This window comes from Peromyscus maniculatus, chromosome 19, assembly GCF_049852395.1.
Source record: "Peromyscus maniculatus bairdii isolate BWxNUB_F1_BW_parent chromosome 19, HU_Pman_BW_mat_3.1, whole genome shotgun sequence".
Lineage (NCBI taxonomy): Eukaryota > Metazoa > Chordata > Mammalia > Rodentia > Cricetidae > Peromyscus > Peromyscus maniculatus.
The window spans coordinates 13,739,727-13,759,524 of record NC_134870.1 but is presented as its reverse complement, the minus strand read 5'-3'; the positions used below and the strand labels follow the sequence as shown (position 1 = coordinate 13,759,524).

The 19,798-nt window shown below is 41.8% G+C and overlaps 1 protein-coding gene across 28 annotated transcripts in view; it reads right to left on the bottom strand.

Moving 5' to 3' along the window:
- Positions 1–19,798, bottom strand: part of Dtna (dystrobrevin alpha) — a 370,573-nt gene that overhangs the window by 105,341 nt on the left and 245,434 nt on the right. For all 28 annotated transcript variants that reach the window (XM_076554816.1, XM_076554802.1, XM_076554820.1 and 25 more), the window contains one exon: positions 1,277–1,490. In XM_076554816.1, coding sequence (XP_076410931.1) covers positions 1,277–1,490 — 214 coding nt within the window. The remainder of the gene's footprint in view (positions 1–1,276; positions 1,491–19,798) is intronic.

The following is a 19,798-nucleotide window of genomic DNA, read 5'->3' as shown; positions in this document are numbered from 1 at the left end:
AGAAATTCCATGACCTAGTTCCATTTTATCACCTGCCACGTGGAACCACAGCCCTCTCTCATTGTTCCTTCCCAGTTTCCACAGTGGTCAGACCAGAGCAGATCGTCTGGTTCTGAAATAGGCACAAGGAAAGAAATCTGTCTGTTTGGGCAGCTGATTTTAAAAGCATTTGTTTTCAGCTTGCAAATTTCTCACAGTATAGTCATCACAGAGACAATAATATATGCTGATCAAACCGAGCGGGGACAATTCCACTACCATTCTAGGTTCCAAAGTGACAGCTGGTGACTTGGGTGAGCAGGACAATGCCATTAACATGGCTGGAGCATCTCCATTGCTGCGGTACATGTTTCGGAGCACTTGGACAGGGGACTAAGCAAAGTGCTCCGAGTTAAAATATGATTGTGTAAAGGTCAGCTTTGCACTTTCCCTTTTTAATATTCAAAACGTGGTCCAAGCGGAGGTGGAGATGTCGCGTCAACAGCAGGGGCTGAGGGGAAAAGCCCTTTTGAAATTCCAGGCTGATCAGGTAATTCCTGGTGTTTTCACATGTCATATGGCTGTCAGGTAACCGGAGAAAGAGAAACCTTAGCAGAATCCCCGAGTCCACTGACATGCCACAGAGAACTGGATAAGTGACAATCTCTTTGTGCTTCAGGCGTTTCATCTGTGAAATGAGATTTGTGTGAATACTCTTTAAGATGTCAGCCAGCTCGAGGCTCTCTGATTCTAGGAGGGGAGAATTATGGGATAACGAGGCCACATTTCAGCCATGGTGCATGACAGTGGCGTCCTGCTTCACTGTGGCACTCAACTGACCAGTCCACGTAACGCCCGTCTTTGTTTCAAGGCGGGCCAAGAAACTTCACTTTCTTTCCTGTAGCTAGGGTGTTCTCACGATACTTCAGAAACCACGGTCTTAGGTTAAATTGCAAAGAATCAAGTTAGACACATCCTCCCTCTCTGTGCTTCATCAAATTACTCTGCGTGCATGCTACCACGCCACATTCTGGAGCACCCGTGCAAACCATAACATGTGGGACGATGAGGAAAACAAAGGTTTTCTTACAAGACATAGCTGCCTCCCACTCCCGTGTGTTAGTTTACTCTCTAGTCTCTGCGGCTTTCAAAGTTTTACTTATGAACATAACATCTGATGAAGAAAAAAAAAACCATAATGAATCTAGAAAATCATTTGGGAAAATGACCAAGAAAAGTACAAAAGAAAACAGAACCCCAACACAGAGAGAGTAATTGACAGTCACAGGGGGCTCACGGGTCAAAGGCTGCGAGCAGGAAGTTCAGCAGGAGACTGATGGACTGCTCCACATGGATCTGGTGAGTGGTTGGCATCCGTTTGTTGAGCTGGTAAAAAATGGTGGAGAGCACGGCCTCCAGGCGGGCCACGTTGAGTTCTATGTTTGGGTCCAGGTTATTCAGAGCATTTTCCCTCAATGCTTCGATGACGTTCCAGATGTCCACCAGGTGCACTACAATGGAAGCAGAGTGAAGACATCAGCCTGAAGAACACTGGAGGGCAGCATGCTGCTTTACCCTACCCTGGGTTCTCTAGGTTCTGCACTGTGCTCAACTGATGTGGGGGTGCACATGAGTCGAAGTCCATCTCCAGGACTTGAAGACCATGCATTTAGCAACAAATGACTTACTGAATACCAAGTGTATTGGGTACTTTCTCATTGTTGACAAAATCTCCAACAAGAGCAACCTTAGGAAGAAAGGGCACAAGTCCATGATGATGGGGAAGCCATGATAGTGGGTCACATTACACCCACAATTAGCAAGCAGGGAGAGACCAGTGCTGCTGTTCAGTTCAATTTCTCCATTTTATTCAGTCTAGGACCCCATCCTACAGAATGGTGCTGCCCATACAAGTTGGTTTTCCATCTCAATCAACCATGTCTGGAAACTCCTTCATGCCTGCAGGTGTATTTCCTAGGTGAGGCTGGACCTTGTCAAGTTGGCGATTAATATCATCATTTTCTGTGTTAACCTACCTTTGAAATATGGTCAATATTCCAATGTTACATGCAAGGAGCCTGAGGGACAGGGGAGTTAACTGTCAATGTAAGAATAGTCACCAGAAAAACTGGTAGTCATATTCGAGTCGATCAGGCTTAAAAAAAAAACTCTCCACTGAACACAGTCACTGCTTGAAATGAAAAGAAGACAAGAACTTAAGTTCTAAGTGCCCAAAGGAGATCAGAATTCACTTTGAGTACTTGAAATGAATTTATTTCCATGCATATATATTTACACACACACAGACACACACACACACACACACACACACACACACACACACACACACACACACAGACACACACACAGACACACACACACACTGAGATAAGAGATGCGGCAGGAAGGGAAGCAGAGAAGGACAAGGCCACACAGCAGCAGAGCTAAGTCACAGATTATTTAACCAACCTGGTCAAAAATTATATTCTTGGTTACGTTCCTCTGAAATACTCAGGAAGTATTTTTCTGGTTGTCCTGAAGTATTACTACGACATCCCAGCAGCCATCACCACTAAAAGTGTTCATGCATGCCCCTGCAATCCATTCTTTGCAATCAGGCAACTCGGCTTTTCTTACCTTCTCTTACAAATTCATTGAATTCTAAATAACCAGAATTCCATTTGTTCACCTGGAAGCTTCTACTTAGCATAACTATCTTACGTGTCATCTTTATTGGGCATGTATCGACAATTCGCTCCTTTGTAATGTGATGCTTCCTCTATGGAAACATCACAGTTTGGTTCCTAACTCTTCTGTTGAGGGGTATTAGAGTTGATCCAGGTTGTGACTGTTACAAATAAAGTCACTATAAGTAATTATGTGCAATTCTTTGGATTATCATGTGCTTCTATTTTCTTGGTAAGTTAAGAGGCCAGTCTGGATGGAGGCCAGTGTGTGTGTGTGTGTGTGTGTGTGTGTGTGTGTGTGTGTGTGTGTGTGTGTGTGTGTGTAGTGGGCAGAGGCTGATAGCCAGTGTCTTTCCTGAATTATTTTATATCTTATTCTTTTAAAAAGATTTATTTGCTTTTATTTCATGGGTATGGGTGTTTTGCCTACATATATGTGTACCACATGCATGCAATGCCCATGAATGCCAGAAGAGGGTGTTGGATGGTCTGGAACTGGAGGTTTAGATGGTTGTGAGCTGCCATGTGGGTGTTGGAAACCCAATCCTCCAAAAGAGCAACTAGTGCTCTTAATCTCTGAGTGTCTCTCTAGCCTGGCTTTTATCTAAGTTTAATTAGCATTATGAGGCACTCCCAGAGAAGTAACATTTATTAATGTAAGTTTTTGGGAATTTATTTTTATTCTCGAGTGTAATATTTGTGATTCCTATCATTATTATTTCTGTACTCTGTGAGCCTGCTTCTCAGAATGTATCTGCAAAATGTAGGGAGAACAGGCATTAGATTGGACTGACTTCATTTTTTAATTGCAATATAACATGCCACACCTGATATGTAAAGTCCTTTCATAATTTCTCATTAATTTGAAATCTAAACATGGCTTGAAAAGGCTTTTGCCTGTTTAAATTTGGCCTCTGCATTTCTCATTTATGTCTCACTCACCACACTTCAGCATCAACACCACATCTTCAAGGATGTCTTTCTGGCCTCATCTCCAGGTTTTGTACCTCTGCCGTGTGCCTCCTTTGAACATGGCTGTCTGTTTCTGTACTGTAAATGCCACAGTACGTCTGTGTGCGCTGTGATAAATGTTCACCCCTCTAGCACCTATCACAGCCACTTAATATCATGGCAGTATAACCACACATCTGATGAGTAAGTGAGAAAAATTCCAAAGTAACTCGCCAACGAAGCAAGGGTTTCAAAGGACATATTTGAATTAAAAGGGACAACACGGCACAGTTGTGAAGAATCACAGCGACGGTTTAATCACCATCCTTCAGTACAGACAACTTTCAGAATGTTACTGATATCTTCATTTGATCGCAATGTGGATTAAAAGAGTCAATCCCTGGAAAACACTCGGCACGTCCCAGGAAATAAGGACTTCTTGTTATGGGCAAACAAGACATCTAGATGTCATACTGAAGTCATTTGAAGTAAAGGTGCTTTGTGTTTGTGTTTCCCCATACCTGAGGCCTCAGTACACTGAAAAGCAAAGCCAATCGGTTTAGCCAGTGGTAAGGACAGATAATTACAAACGATCTAAGTAAAACTGGGGTTATAATTATGAGTAAAGTACTGTGAGGCTCAAAGGTGTATGGTAAAAAAATGTGGCTATGCTTCACATGAGGTCCTATTTCCGATGAGGAGACAAGTGTCACTCAGCCACACAGGCAGCAAGAACTAGTGGCATATGGTAAGACTCAGGGCACTAGGTACAGACAGAGATAGGACAGAGCTGTGGTGGCTGGGAGGACATGGTCGCAATGGGGACACACCGTGGCGTTGAGCAGGATTTGATTTCTGTGCCAAGCACTAAGACACAGGCTGTAAGGAGACACACAGTGAGGTCCGGCCTGAAGGTATTATTATCTCTAATGGAAGGAAGACACGGAGACAGACAGGCGGAAAGCAGCAACAGCCAAACCTGTTGCTGGAGACCAAATAATGACACAGGACATGGATGTGTTCGGAAACACCTTTCACTGTCCCGGAACTCACTCTGTAGACCAGGCTGGCCCCAAACACAAATATCAACCCCCCTCAAGGACTGCTGGGATCCGAGGCTCACGCTGCTATGTCTAGTCTAACCCAGTCCGTTTCATTGTATGTGTGCCTGTGACACCGTGACTACATGTTTCTTCTTAGTTTTTAACCACCTCACAAGGGTTCTGTAATTTTCCTGGTTTTCAGTGTTTCTGGGTGTTTTGCCTACATATATGTCTGTGTACTATGTGTGTGACTGGTACCCACAGAGGCCAGAAGAAGGCGTTGGGTCCTTTGGGACTGGAAGTACGGTCAGTGAGCAGCTATGTGGGTGCTGGGAATTGAACCTGGGTGATCTGGAAGAGCAGCCAGTGCTGTTCACTGCCCCATACTAATTATTTTCATCCGTCTTTCTCCCATTTAAGTAGGAGCACTGAGAACTGCTAAGTTGGGATTCAGTGAGAAATCAGCAGGAAGTCTGTTTCAGGCCCAACAGTTTTACCTATGGGTCGCTAATGTTGTTTCCAGAAAAATGATTCAGGAATATGCAGTCATGACAATGGACCACTAGATGGCACTGTGCACGTTTTACTAAATAGCAATCAAGTGTTAAGGACTCGCGCATCTGCTACTTGGCAAAGGTGAGGGTAAATTGAGCTTTTTCATCTACAACTAGATATATTTTATATTGCTACACTGGGTAAGGCAGCATTCTGACTAACACTCCCTCCCCTACATTAACCATATCAAGAATGAACAAAAATGTATTCTTAAGGGAATCCTACTTCATATGATCATAAGTTATTAGTATTGATTTCAGCGATGAGTTATTAAACTGAAGAGCCTGGCCTTATAAATCAATGTACACAGACACAGGTCCACTGGTTTTACATACATCCAGGCAATCGCATTTAGAAACTTTAGGTTGGGGGTGAAAGAATTGTGGAATGTGTTGCTATGGAGTTGTTTGTAGGCTGTTTGCTGATGTCACACACCTTTTAAACAGGAGATAGAGTGTAAGTCCATAGTTAGGCTTACTTAAATCTGGGTATCTGTGGGGAGACTACCAATGACAGACACAAGAGAAAAGAAAGGAAGGAAGGAAGGAAGGAAGTAGCTCTGTTCTAAAGCCCCTCTGGGGTGGGGTTAGAGGTGCTTGGCTATGCTGCATCAGACGAAGTAGTGACCAGTCATTGAAGCATCACAAAGGAATGATTTTATAACCTTATAATTTACAATGTGTGTAAGCTCAATTATGCCCAGATAGAGATGCCTGGTGTCATAAACACCCGAGGAAGAAGGGACAGAAATGAGAGGAATATAAACAACGTCGAGAGTTAGTCTGAGTCATGATGTAGTTCCAGTTTTCCACGGGCCATGGAGAGGCTAGGTCCATCTCACTGACTCAGTGAGTGTTATCCTCTTTCTACAGCACTTGCTGATCTCCTCAGAATCATCTCAAGTCTAAGATGTAGGAGAGCAGGAAAACATTTGATGAAGCGTCACAGATGACTCTCACAACCGCAGAGCTGCAGACCTTCCAAGATTCTCTCAACCACTGAGCCATCTCTCCACCCCAACCCGTGAAGAGTCTCAAAGGCCTGAGGCTGGAGATGGAAGAAGTCAACGATTGTAGACTACCATAATTCCCACCATTTTGAAGTAGTGAGTCTCAACGTTGGCCGCACCCTGGGATCACCTACACGGTTGTAAAATAGCTCTCTGGTGATGCTTCTGTTACAGTACTGCATGACAACCGAGGTAGAAAAGCCCAGGCTTTCCAGAAATCCCCACTCCACACTCAGAGAGCCGGAAGCTGTCTCATAACAACATCTCCAGGCAAATACATTCATGTTGGAGCACAGGCATCTCTGCCTGAAGTCTGTCTTTGTAGCTGGAAGTTTTCTTGGGTCCTGAAGCAGCTTGGTCCCAAGTAAACACTCAGAGGCTTATCTTAATTACAAACTGTTTGACCTATGGCTCAGGCTTATCATTAACTAGCTCTTGCAACTAATTCAGCTTAATTCAACCTATTTCTATTAATCTATGTTTTGCCCTGTGTCCCATTACATCTTGCTTCCTGGGTGGTGGCTTGAAGTGTCTGCTCTGACCCTGCCTTTCCTCTCTCTCTATCTCTCTTGGATTACCCATCTCACTCTGTCCTGTCTTGCCATAGGCCATAGCAGCTTCCTTATTAATCAATGGTAGCAACATATATTCATAGCATCCAGAAAGACATCCCACAGCATGTCTCCTTCAGTTCTTTGGCATGAAGAGCGTCTGGTATGTCCTCACAAGCTAACTGTTGTAAGAATTTGATTGTTATTAACTCATAATTTTGTGCATATCATTTAAGAGAGATTTGATGTTTACATCTATAACAGGACATCTACTGCAGTATGATTTTTTTTAATTAGGTAAAAAGAAAATTGGAGGTATACTGAGAATGTATACAATTTGTCCTCCAAACACATAGTGTGTTTACGTGGCAATAAATTTGTCTCTTCAACACTTACCCCTGTCCTTCATACTTAAAGTGGTGGTCTGAGGTTATATTGACTTTCTCCCCTCTGATATATGCAGGTATATGCAGGGAGAGTTCTGTTGATAAGTCACCCAATCAGGTTCCATAACTACAGGGATAGGTTCCCTCAAAATCCATGCAACTCTTCCTCCTTAGATGTTAATTTCCTAATCTGTGCACTTCTGCCCACGGGGATTTTCCATGGCAACCGTCATCTTCAGAGTATGAGAACCAAGTTGAGGTAATTGTTTTGATTAGTTTGTGTGCTGGATTTGAAATACCAAACTGTGTTCTTTCCTGTGTCTACCTCCTGAGTGCTGGGATTACAGGTGGGTGCCACCAAAACTGTTTATATGTGACTGGGGATCAAACTCAGGGCTTTGTGTACCTTCACCAAGCACTCTAAAAATTGAACTTCACTCCAGTCCTCACACTGCATATCCGCAAAGTATGTTTGTGAGTTTGTGGAAAACTTCACAGCAGCAACTCATTCTGTTTCCTACCTGTTATGGATCGACACCGAAATGTTTCCCACAGATGCACGCTTTGAATGTGACATGATTTTGAAGGCTGTGGAGCCTTTATGAGTGGGGGACTTGTCTGGACGAAGGGGGTCCGTAGCCAAGATTAACCTTTCCTGCCTCAGTTTGCTTCCGACAGACACGAGAAAAGCAACCATAAAACAAAATTCATATCCTTAGATTTTAAAAGCTCTCTCTCTCTCCCTCTCCCTCTCCCCCTCCCCCTCCCTCTCTCTCTCTCTCTTATGCACACACACACACACACACACACACACACACACACACACACACCATAAGCATTGTCTTTTCCACACGACAATTCTCAAATTAAGTATTTCATTCAGTATTCTAAGAGACAAGCAGACATCAAGTAAAAATGACTTCAAGGAGTTTTACAGGCCTCATAGAGCTCAGCCCCTAGTCATAATGGCGTGTCAGGAACCAATGAAGGCACCCCCCATCCCCTCAACACACACACTCTTCAGTTCAGGCTGTTACCTGAGCTTCTTAGCCTTCCAGCTCAGGGGCTCAAACCTTCCTTATTTTAATAAGCATTTATACAGGCCTCATTCAGTGATGATTTTCTGGGTTCTAGAACCATAATGTGCAAAATAACAAGTATGGTAAGGAAAGGAGAGAAGGAAGGAAGGAAGGAAGGAAGGAAGGAAGGAAGGAAGGAAGGAAGGAAGGAAGGAAGGAAGGATAGGGAGAAAGAAAGAGAGCAAGCAAAATATATACTGATGATGTAATAATGAAGTGTTTTCTCTGTTTCATTTTAATATATATAATTGTGCACAGCATATACAATTACTTCATATACAACCGTGCTGGATAGCTTTTACGTCAACTTTTATGTCAACAAGCTAGAGTCATCTGAAAGGAGGGAACCTCAATTGAGAAAATGCCTCCGTAAGATCAGGCTAGGCAAGCCTGTAGGACATTTTTTAAAATAAGTGATTAATGTGGGGGGTCCATTGTAAAGAGGGGCCACCTCTGGAGTGGTGGTCCTGGGTTCCATAGGAAAGCAGGCTCAGCAAGCCATGAGGAGTAAGCCAGTATTCTGAATTCCTCTGTGGCCTCAGCTTCTGCCTCTAGGTTCCTGCCCCGACTTCCTTGGTGGTGAATTGTGATGTGGCAGGGTAAGCAGAATGAACTCCTTTCTCCTCACCTTGATTTTGCTCTCGGTGTTTCAGCACAGCAACGGGAAACCCAACTAACCCAACAACAACAGCAACGTGATCTGATGTGTGCTGTAATTAATACTCCGTGCGGCTATCTATTTCCTCCTAGAGGAAAAGTGGGTTTGGATAGCAGACTGCGCCTTCATTTTATAAGGGAAACAAAGATGGACACCTCTTTCAGTTGTGAGGAGCAATGAGAAGTTTCACAGGAAAATAGTGAACTATAAAGCACTATCTACATTTAGGCAGCATGCTCATTTTTTGAGAAAAAAAAAAAAACAAACAAACAGAAAAGCACTGAAATTTACCATCATTCTCTGGTAGAATTAAAATTCCTTAAATGCTTTCAGTTCTTTCCTCCAGTTACAAAGATGTTTGCCTCGTAGTGTAAGTTTTCTCCAATGACTTCATTTTGGTTCTGCTTTTCATAGGCAAAAATGTGGCTGGGCAGTGGTGGCGCACACCGTTAATTCCAGCACTTGGGAGGCAGAGGCAGGCAGATCTCTGTGAGTTCGAGGCCAGCCTGGTCTACAGAGTGAGTTCCAGGAAAGGCGCAAAGCTACACAGAGAAAGCCTGTCTCAACCCCCCCCCACCCAAAAAAAATGTGTTGTAAATATGAGACCTGTTACTGTGGTCACTAGTTAAGTTCAACTTCAGGTCACACACTTATCTGGGGTCAATAAGGTGGTGCAGTAGGCAAAGGCACTTGCTGCTATGACAGATTAACAGAGTTCAGTTCCGGAACCCACAGGGTGGAAGGAGAGAAACAACTCAGTGAAGCTGACCTCTGACTTCTACATGTATCCGGAAGCATGTGCAATGCCTCTCCAGTGAATAAATAAACACACACTTAAAAAACCATTTCTCTTGAGATTTACAGGTTCAACTCATTCATGAGAAGACAGGAAATTTTAATGCATCATTACTCACCATACATCTATTGCACATTGTGGCTGTAGCATATGGAGAAAGGATGCCATATGCTTATATTTACAGAGTTAGAAAAAGAAATGAGATTCCATAATAGTTTAAATAGAAATAAAATCTAATGGTTAAGTTTTAGGCATGGGATGCACTGTGGTAAATGTTATCTGTGATTGACATAAAATCATAACCACCGAGGTGGTAATTCCCACGGGGAGGATCACAGTCAGACTCACCTGAAGGTTGACACAAAACTCTGAGTTATAATAAATTCATATTCATAACGAAAAAAAAATGAGACTGCCAGAGGAGCTCTACATACAGGGATGCTATCATTGACTGGAAACTTGGGACCACTTGGAGGAGGAAGTAAACATCACCTTGACTCCTAAAGCACAGTAGGAAAGCACAGCTGGAGATGAGCAGGGGTCACACCCCAGGATGAAGATCACCCAGTGATGAAAAGCATAAATCACAGAGGGAAGAGCATGCCTCAGATTCTGTCCTGACATGACCCAGCTAGAGGCTTTGGACCTGGCACTTAAGGCAATTCTGTAATTGAGAAGTCTCTTCTATTACTCATTCTAATAAACAAATGGCTCCGTTTAAAGTTTCATGCAATTTATTTGTACTTTTTATTAAGAATTTGCATTTTATACATTTGAACACTTAATTTCCTTTTCTGTCAGTCATGTCAACTAAACTTCCACACCTGCAGCCAATGAACTGGTGGTGTAAACCAGGGCTGTTATTCAGAGCAGTGGGTGGATTTCAAACTATGGCAAAGCCTTGCATGACCTTGGTGTGGCAAGGGCATCTCTCCATTCAAGCATCCCTCCAGGTGATTGAAATGGACGACACAGTTCGAGAATTAAGGGGATGGGGCATGACTTAAAGGATGGAGTTAGAAACGAAAGAACAGGAACTTGACGCTCACGTGATCAAGAGGAATTTACTTAAAAAATAAAATCTTGGAAGCATTGTGATCAAGAAAGCCATGTGATGATCAGCCAGTTATTGGTATTTTTCTCAAATAATTCACTTCTATGCCTTACTAAGGCTCCTTCACAACATAATGTTCAGACATCTGGTGGGAAGGGAGAACTGGTTAAAGGGATGCCTTGGCAGAGGCCACAGGGGTATTTTCTGTAATTACATTGCAGGTACTGGGGCCCGCTCTCATCTCATCTGGGCATTTAGTTTGGAAAGAAAATATTAGTAAGAGCACAGGGTTTAGATTCGCTTTTGATTAGTGGTCTTGAGGTAAGCCCTTATAAGATGTGAAAACAAATAACCTCTAACAAGCTTACCAGTTTTATTTTATGCTTCCGACCTCCACCCCTCCTCTGCTCCTAGAAATTGATTTTATCACCGAGATAGCTTATTTTTTGCTAAGAGTCCTCAGAGAGAAACATCACGTCTCACAGAGATAATGTCTCAGCTTCATTTTAATTTCCTGGCTAAGGTGTTGTAATAAAGCGTCATGAAAGAGGTCTACAACATAGTTTCATGTAAAATCAAATTGAGCATCCTGCCAATCCTCAAAGGCCCTGCCAGAACACACACTGCCTATCAGGAAAAAATATTCCGTGCTTCTTAAATTATGTTTACAGACTGACATCATTATTAAAAATGAGATAGTAACTATTGGCTCAGTAACCATCACACTACAAATTAAATTTAACTAAATTCAGTCCAATCAAGCACTTATTATGCCTATTATTTTCAAAGTATTGTGCTAAAATTTGTAAAATTAGTAAGAGAATACAAATAAAAAAATCTAACTTCTCCTTGCCCAGTTTAGCTTGTACAGAATATGCTTAATAATTTTAAAAGCAAGAGTCCCTAACACACTATCTCTCCTGTGACCGGTCACTTTGGGGTAATTTTGTATATGTTTCTTTTATGTGGCCTTACCATTCTGTATATTGTAATGCCCTAGGTTGGGTTTTTACTGCCTTTTTGGAAGCAAGCCCTCCATTCACATCTAATTTCTTTCCCTTTCTATTCATCCCAAGAAACAGTGTGTTGCTCAGTTATGGCCAGGCCATTCTCCATTGTCCATTGAATAATACCCAAGAGACTGACCAAGAGATCAGTGTGGTGATATTTTATTTGTGCTGAAATGTGGTGATATTTTATTTGTGCTTTAATAAAGCTTGCCTGGAGATCAGGGGGAAAAGGCCTGCCATTTTAAGTAAACAAGAAGTCAGGCAGCACATGCCATTAATCCCTTAGCAGGCAGGATCTCTGTGTGTTCAAAGCCACACTAGGGAACAGAGCCAAGTGTGGTGACACATGCCTTTAATCCCAGTACCAACCATAGAGGCCTGGAGGTCTGTACAGACAGACAGAAAGTGACAGAGCTGTGTAGGAAGAGGAAGCTGGGCTAAGAGAGTCAATGAGAGGGCAGAACAGCAAGGCAATAAAGGCATTGGTAGACAGGAAGTAACTCGCATTTGGAAGCTGCAGAGTTGGTGAGGTAAGGTTGGCTGGTGGCTTTCCCTATTTCCCTGATCTAAGGCTTTCACCCCTATATTTGGCTTCCTGTCTTTTAATAAGACCATTTAGAAATTCGTCTACACAACAGTGTTTGAGCTCTGGCTTACTGATTGTTAGTTTTGCCTGTCACTATTCTTCAGCTTCTTCAAAGTATCCTATATTCCAGATATACCAGACTTTTGACAATGCCAGAAGATGCCCTTGCTATTTTTATAAATGCCTGCACTGAGTCTGTTCCTTCCAGAAGATGCAGCCTTTGATCCATCATCTTTCAAGGTAGTACACACATGCCATACCCCAGGGAAGCCCACTCTGATTTCTTCAGACAACTCTGCATTCTTTCTTTTGTAGTTCCCAGAAACTTTCATGTATCTATTTGCTCATTTATAGCATTCTGAATTTTCCAGTCATTAATACATAGATTTTGTTCTTTATCTCTTCAGATCGGTCCCATGGATGGAGTTTGGAGGAAAGGGATTTATGAGCCACATGTTATGTGTGTAGTTACATGTGTTTTGAAAAGGGAACATGTATGGATTTCATCAGATTCTCTGAAAGATAGCTGAGAAGTAGCATATGGACCAGAGCAGCAACTAATAAACATGTTTGTGGGACTGTGTCTTGTTTATGCTCATAATCTTTATAGTATCTTGTTCAAACAAGATGCTCAGTAATGCTTAGTGAGTTGAGCAGATTAGCACACCCACGGTAAATCGGGTACCATAGAAATCTCCTGGAAGCTTTGTATGAACTTTGGTAGTCTGCATAACCCCATGGTTTTTGTTGAACGTGGTCTTCTAGTTTACCTCCTATTCTCTATTCATTATGGCTTGAGATGGTCAGAATCCTAGATGCTAGAGGCCACATTCAGGGAGAAAGAGCAGCCACAGCTCTGGCACCCACAAAGAATTGTCTACTGCTTTCCCTTTACAGCGTTTTATTTTTCTGACTCTGTATGAAGTGCCCATCTGGCCAACATGAAACCTAGGCACAGTACTGGAGACACTGGAAACCACAAGTAAATAGCATCTAAAAATTCAAGTATTTGTTTTACTGCTCTGAAACTATATCCTTTAAATACATCACTGTATGTGCAGTGTGAGCAAATAATAAAACATGTAGTACTTCATCTATCTACCCAGAAACTAGCTATGGTCTAGCTTCCTAGTGTATGTGGCACTGTTTGGGTTATGGAGCTAGCACTGGAATGGGGAGACCTCTAGGTGGTTAATCAGCAGTATAGGGATTTATGGGTATCTTGGTGAAGTCACAGGTATACCCACTACTATAAAGACTATAAAAATGTAACTTTTATTAGAAAAGAAATCTTCAAAAGTCATGAGATAAAGGATGTGGCTTAATTAGAGTGCTTGTCTCCCAAGTGCAAGGCCTGGGTTTGAAAAAAGTCATGGAATAATTTCTAGTGAGGTACTGCCAAGTGGAATGATCATAGTTAACTATAAGCACTGTAGAGTTAAAAACTGCTAAAAGAGTATATTTTAAATATATACTCATCAGAACTACATCTGAAGTCTGTGTGACAATTAATTTGGCTGGATTAAAAAGCACCTAGGATATTAATAAGATGCACTTGTGGGTGTATCTTTGAGGACTTTTCCAGAGAGGATCAACTAAGGAAGAAGACCCAGCCAGAACAGACCGAATAAAAATACAAAAAAGAAGGGCAACTGAGCACTAGGGTTTCCCTTTCTCCACCTGCTGTCCGCTGAGATGTGGGCAACCAGTCTCTTGTCTCTACCGCCATGGAGCTGCCCACCATCATATGCTCCCCACCATGATGACTGTACTCCCTCAAACCACGAGACAAAGTAAGCCCTTCTCAAGTTTTTTGTTTTTGTTTTTGTTTTGTCAGATAGTTGGTCATGACAACAAGAAAGATAACTAATTATAGTGTATGAATTAATTTATATGTTAATTAATCATCGATAATCTCATAAGACAAACATACAGTTATAATGTTACGTGGTGCTCTACAAATGCACGTTATTTGTCAATTCACAATAAAATGAAAAAATAATAGCAATGGGGAATAATGATGAGCGGTGAAAGTCAGACAGGTTCCAGCTGGTGTTTCAGACTGAGCTGTTGAACTTTGCAAAGTTCTCTTCCTGGTGACATCGACTTTTGAGGGGTCTGGAGCAACGGCTTTGCACTTGAGGGTTTCTACTGCTCTTGCAGAGGACCTGAGTTCAGTCCCTGGCCCTCACATCGGGCTGTTCACAACCACCTGTAACTCCACCTCCTGGGTGAGCTGAGGCTGTCGCCTTCTCAGGCACTGCATTCGTGTGCACTTACCCACACGCAGACACGCAAACATACACGTAAGTAAAAAAAATCAAACATGCCAGTTGATTCAGGACTGATAGACTTGCTGTCAGTTTATGCAGTGAAGTTTTAGAGAGTAGTCTGAGGTTCATAAAACCTGAATTGGTACTAAGTAGAACAGATCATTAGGTTATTTCCCTTAAATAACCATAAGGTTATTCTCTTTCTACATTTTTACACTCAGGAAGATAACTATGGAGGCTATTCTAAAGTTCCGGGCTCATCTCACAGTGAAGTTTTCAATCACACTGTCCAGTTGTGAAAGCAGACAGTAATTCCAAGAACTAGCAGTATGAATGTCAGTCATATTAAGTGTTCCTGAAGATGCAAGAATGTTATTTTGGGGGAGGGAGACCGTAAAGGGGGAAGCAAACTAATAGCTTTTTTTGGACTCCATGTTTTCAGCTTGTCTGCTCTGTTGAGCATTTAGAAGCTTTGCAAGTAAATTGTGCAGAATGTGCCAAGTAGAGATTTGGGAAAGGCCTGGGAATATAATTGAAAAAAAAATGTAAAAAATTAAGAAGAAAATTTAGGCCAAAGAGAATGCTGGGTAAGTTACCAGGCAGCTATCTTTTAAATGCTAGCAACGTGTCATTCATACTGGGTTCTTAAGATCACCTGCGAGTTCCTTAAAGGTGAATCTTTAAATATGAATCACCCTCATGTCCTTCAAGGTACCAAGCAAGATGTCTTATACAGAGCTGTCCCTCAGTAGACATGTTATAAACCTAGGTGCTGGTGAGTATGGATTCAGTGTTTGCTGTATACCACAGAGGACACAAGCAATGAGAAGTCTTTCTGTTCTTGCCTGTTTTCCATAGATTATTTACTTCTATACAAAATAATTCTCTTTGCCAGACTTTGTAATGGGAGGTGTTATTTTTTTCTGTTTTATTATTGCTCTATGCATGGAACACCAGGTTTAGGCACTGCGGTCTGGTAGACATGTTTCCTGGATGAGTTTAGCAATAGCTTAAGGGACATCTTCTTCCTAGTACATCCAAGAGCACTTAAACATGTCCTTGACTCTGGGGTGCCTTACTTTACCCACTTCAGTGGAGCATGTTTGGTGCCCACCACTCTGGACAACGTTTCTGTGACATTTAAAAATCAGCAGGAGATGAAATGGCACAGCAGTTACCAGGTACTTGCCATTAAAACTGGCAGCCTGAGTTCAGGCTCTAGGACCCTCAAGGTGGAAGGAAAGAACTGACTTCCACTAGTCCCTCTGACCTCCACATATGTGCTGTGGAATGCACGTCTGAGCATGCATGTGCACACACATGTGCATGCATGCACTCTCATGCAAGCCCCTGCACACACATAGACACAAATGAAAAACACATGAAAGAATGAGCAAGAGAGATGGCTCAGAGGTTAAAGGCACCTGTTGTTCTTGTACAAGATCCAGGTTCGGTTCTCTAGCACCCACAAGGAGGCTCACAGCTCCCCGTAACTCCTGTTCCAGGTGGTATGATACTGTCTTCCGGCCTCTTCAGGCACCAGGCACATGGTGTATAATACACATGCAGACAGACACTCATGCACATAAAATAAAAAGAATAAGTCTTTTAAAAGTTAATTAAATTATTTTTTTAATTAATGGTCATGTTTTATTTGGCATGTGCAAAAGTTCTGGGCGTGGATGGTTACGTTTGAACAACTTTGTGAATGTATTTAATGGAAGTTATGTATAAACTAAAAATTGGCATAAATGATAAATTTCATGTTACATATTTTAAAACAATTTTGGGAAAGCCATGGATATATTTAGGACTATGTTAAAGCAAGAACGAGGTGGAGATAATTAGTATCATACTCCACTGACCTTCACAAACAAACAAAAATTCAATAATATGCCTGAACACATTAGCTATTACTTTTAATGTGATAAAGTAGCTTGTTTTATGGGTATTTACACTTTTGTTTTTGTTCACTATATCCATCCATGTTTCCTATGGTAAAATGTGTACAACAAGCTTTAGAACACACTTAAGATTCAGTCACAGTCTGACATTTCTCTAATCATGGAAAAGGAATAGCAGCCTGCTGTAGAATCTTCAACAGAAATTCATTTTTTTAAAAAGCCTTTCTCTGCAAGGGCTTTGCAACACACTCTTCCATTCATGCCTTCACATAACTATCACAGCTTCCTTACAAACACGGAGATGAAGGTTACATGTTTGAAAACCCTTGTCACAAGAACACTCACATGAAAAGCTTAGGGTGGTTTGAGAAGAAAACAGACTTTGAGGTACCAAGCACAGAGGTAGGCCTAGAGGATATTGACAAATATTTTTCTTCAGATTTTATTTTTAGGTTTTAACGATGTGTGCATGTATGTGTCTGTATGTGAATTTGTGCACATGAGTGCAGTGCCAGTGGAGGCCAGAAGAGGGTGTCGGATCTCCTGGAGCTGGAGTTACAGGAGGTTACGAACCACTGGATATGGGTGTTGAGATCAGGTGTGGGGTCTCTGGAAGCACAGTACTCACTCATAACCACTTGAACCATCTCTCAGCTTCAACAAATACTTTTCATCTCTGAAACACCAGTATTAATGACTACTGAGCAGGGTATCAGTGGTATTTCACTCATTTAAATTAATAGGCATGAAACTATGCATACTATTGCTAGCATTTACTTGATGGTAGGTTTCTCTTCGATGTCTCAAAGGTTCACTCATCTGAATAAGTATCTGTAAATCCTTGTGTGCCAGGGACTGTTGATGCATCAATATATAAAACACACACTGCTCTCTGTCCTTGAAAAGCTCACATTTGAGCTGGGTAAGACACAATAAACATAACAACTAAGTAAATTCTAGAACATAGAGTATATTAGGATGTGGTGAGTATTTTAGGGAGAAAAGAAAAGAAAAGGCAAACAGTAGTACCAGGGGATGAGCTGAATTCTCATTTAAATACCTTGAAGAAAATGTGTTCCAAATATTTATTCTTTTTTTTTTTTTTTTATCAGGATTCAGTGTCTTACAGCCTTTCTTGCTAGACAACTATCAACAGTTAGGAATTAAGCATGAGTTCCACTTTATCTTCAAGACAGCAGCGGCATGTCCAACCTTTGAAGTCTCCAGCTTTCCTGGGGCATTATTACTCAGGGAATCAGATGTCTTGAGGGCCATTTCAGACTACAATACTGGTAATCTTAAAACTAAAAGTAATTGCACTTATGCCCATATTTAAATTATCAGGGTGTTAAAATCATAGCTTTACTCTACCTGGGAAAACTCTCTGTTTTTAAATGGCTTATATAGTTAGGTCAGGACAAGCCAGATAATCCCTCTACTTTAGGGTCAACTGTACAATAAAATAATGGAGGAACAGTAGTAGATTCTCTCACACTCACAGTCCTTAGGATCCTGTCTGGGATTATCCAGTGGGTAGGAAAGTTTGAGGGTCATTTCACACTGTGAAGTATTTTTGATCAGAGGTGTAGAGTTAGCTTAGAGCAGTGATGAAGAACTTAGGCGTGTAGCCCTGAAGCTGGTGAGATATTATGATGTTTACATTTTGAGATGGGAGAAGAATTTAAAGATGATTCCCTAATTCATGACCTGAGCAAATGACCTCCCACTGTCCTATTACCAACTTCTAACTCTTTATTCCTCTGATTTTTAGCAGATGACCATAATAGATTGGAAGGGAAATATGCAAAGGAGAGGAATTCTGAATTCTCTACTTTTCACCCACACATTTTGGTCTGGTGTCAAGCAAATGTTTAGTCCCTATTTGTTGAATGCATAATTAATTGTTCGTTAACAATAATAAGCATTAAGAGCAAACCGGGGTGACATTAGGATTGAATTTCCATTAGAACAACTGGTGTGGCATCATGGCAGGGACCACCTGTATCTCAGACCTTCTGAGACTCTCTGCTTTCTTTCGGTGTACTCCGAAGCTCTGATCTAGGATCTTTGCGAGAGAGCAGTTTCCGAGCACCCCTTCACCATTCTGTTGACTGACTTTGGGTTCGTGGCAGCAACTTCCAGAAAGAGCGCTAGGAAATCCCAAGGGGAAAGCCACTAAATCTTGCCTTGGCACCTGTTAAGTACAGTTGGGGAAGTTTAAAATGCTAGAGATGCATCATTTTTCTCCAACTACAAGATCATTAAAGATGATGTGCCTTGCCGCACAGTATCCAGGTATCACCCAGGAAGAGCCTAGAGGCAAGGGAGCCGTTGTCCACAGCATCCCACCTCCAGAAAGAACACAGGTCCTGGCTTAGTCCACAGACTCTGCTGCAGTGAGACCCTGAGAAAAACAGCCAATTCTCTAAAACTAAAAATAGTACCAGGAAAACAAACCCTCCATTTCCTGTATCAAATAAATAAAAATAAAGAAATACAATCAACTACATTGAAACCCACATCTAAACTGTCAGAACATTAAAGTCGTAGCTACATTCTGTCAGAGGTTGTCTCTGGTGAAAGGGACACCATTCCCCATAGGTTCAGGGATCTCAGAGCTTTCCCCTCCCCCACACTCAAATTGGTGTCATTAATAAGTTTGTTTATACTCGGCTGCCACCAACTGCTCCCACAGGGAATTTTTGAGAGCATTGTATTCTTGCACAATGCACTGTTCTTTATTCTAAACAAGTGTCTAGAACACTGAACACCAGTAATAAAAAAAAAATGCCCAGAAAACATCTGAAACAACACAAAAAAGACTCTGCCCCATGTTCATCACCCGCCCTTCATGTGCCTAGTTGTGATGCTCCCTGCCCTTCCTCCCTAGACCAGGGAAACCCCTGCTTTCCTTCTCCTTTTCTCTTCCTTAACTTAATTTATTTTCACACTCAAGGTTATTATCTGGAAAGAAGAAAAGTCTATGTTCTTGGGCGTTACGGTGAGTCGACGCCTAAGATGATCTCCCTAAAATTGCCGGTCCCTTGATGTCACTAGCCTTCTCTCAGCTCTTCAGTGGAACGTTAGTCCCGATACTCTTCTGAGGGCACTTTACAGATAGATTTTAGGTAACCTTACAGTCTGAAGATCATCTGGTTAGTCCTGGCATAAATGACTAACCGGCCCCTTCAAACACAAAGGCTGTTCATTCACAGAAGAGGAAATCAGAGACGAGCTTCAGCATAATCATCTGAGTAGTTCCCCAAGGGTCAAGAAA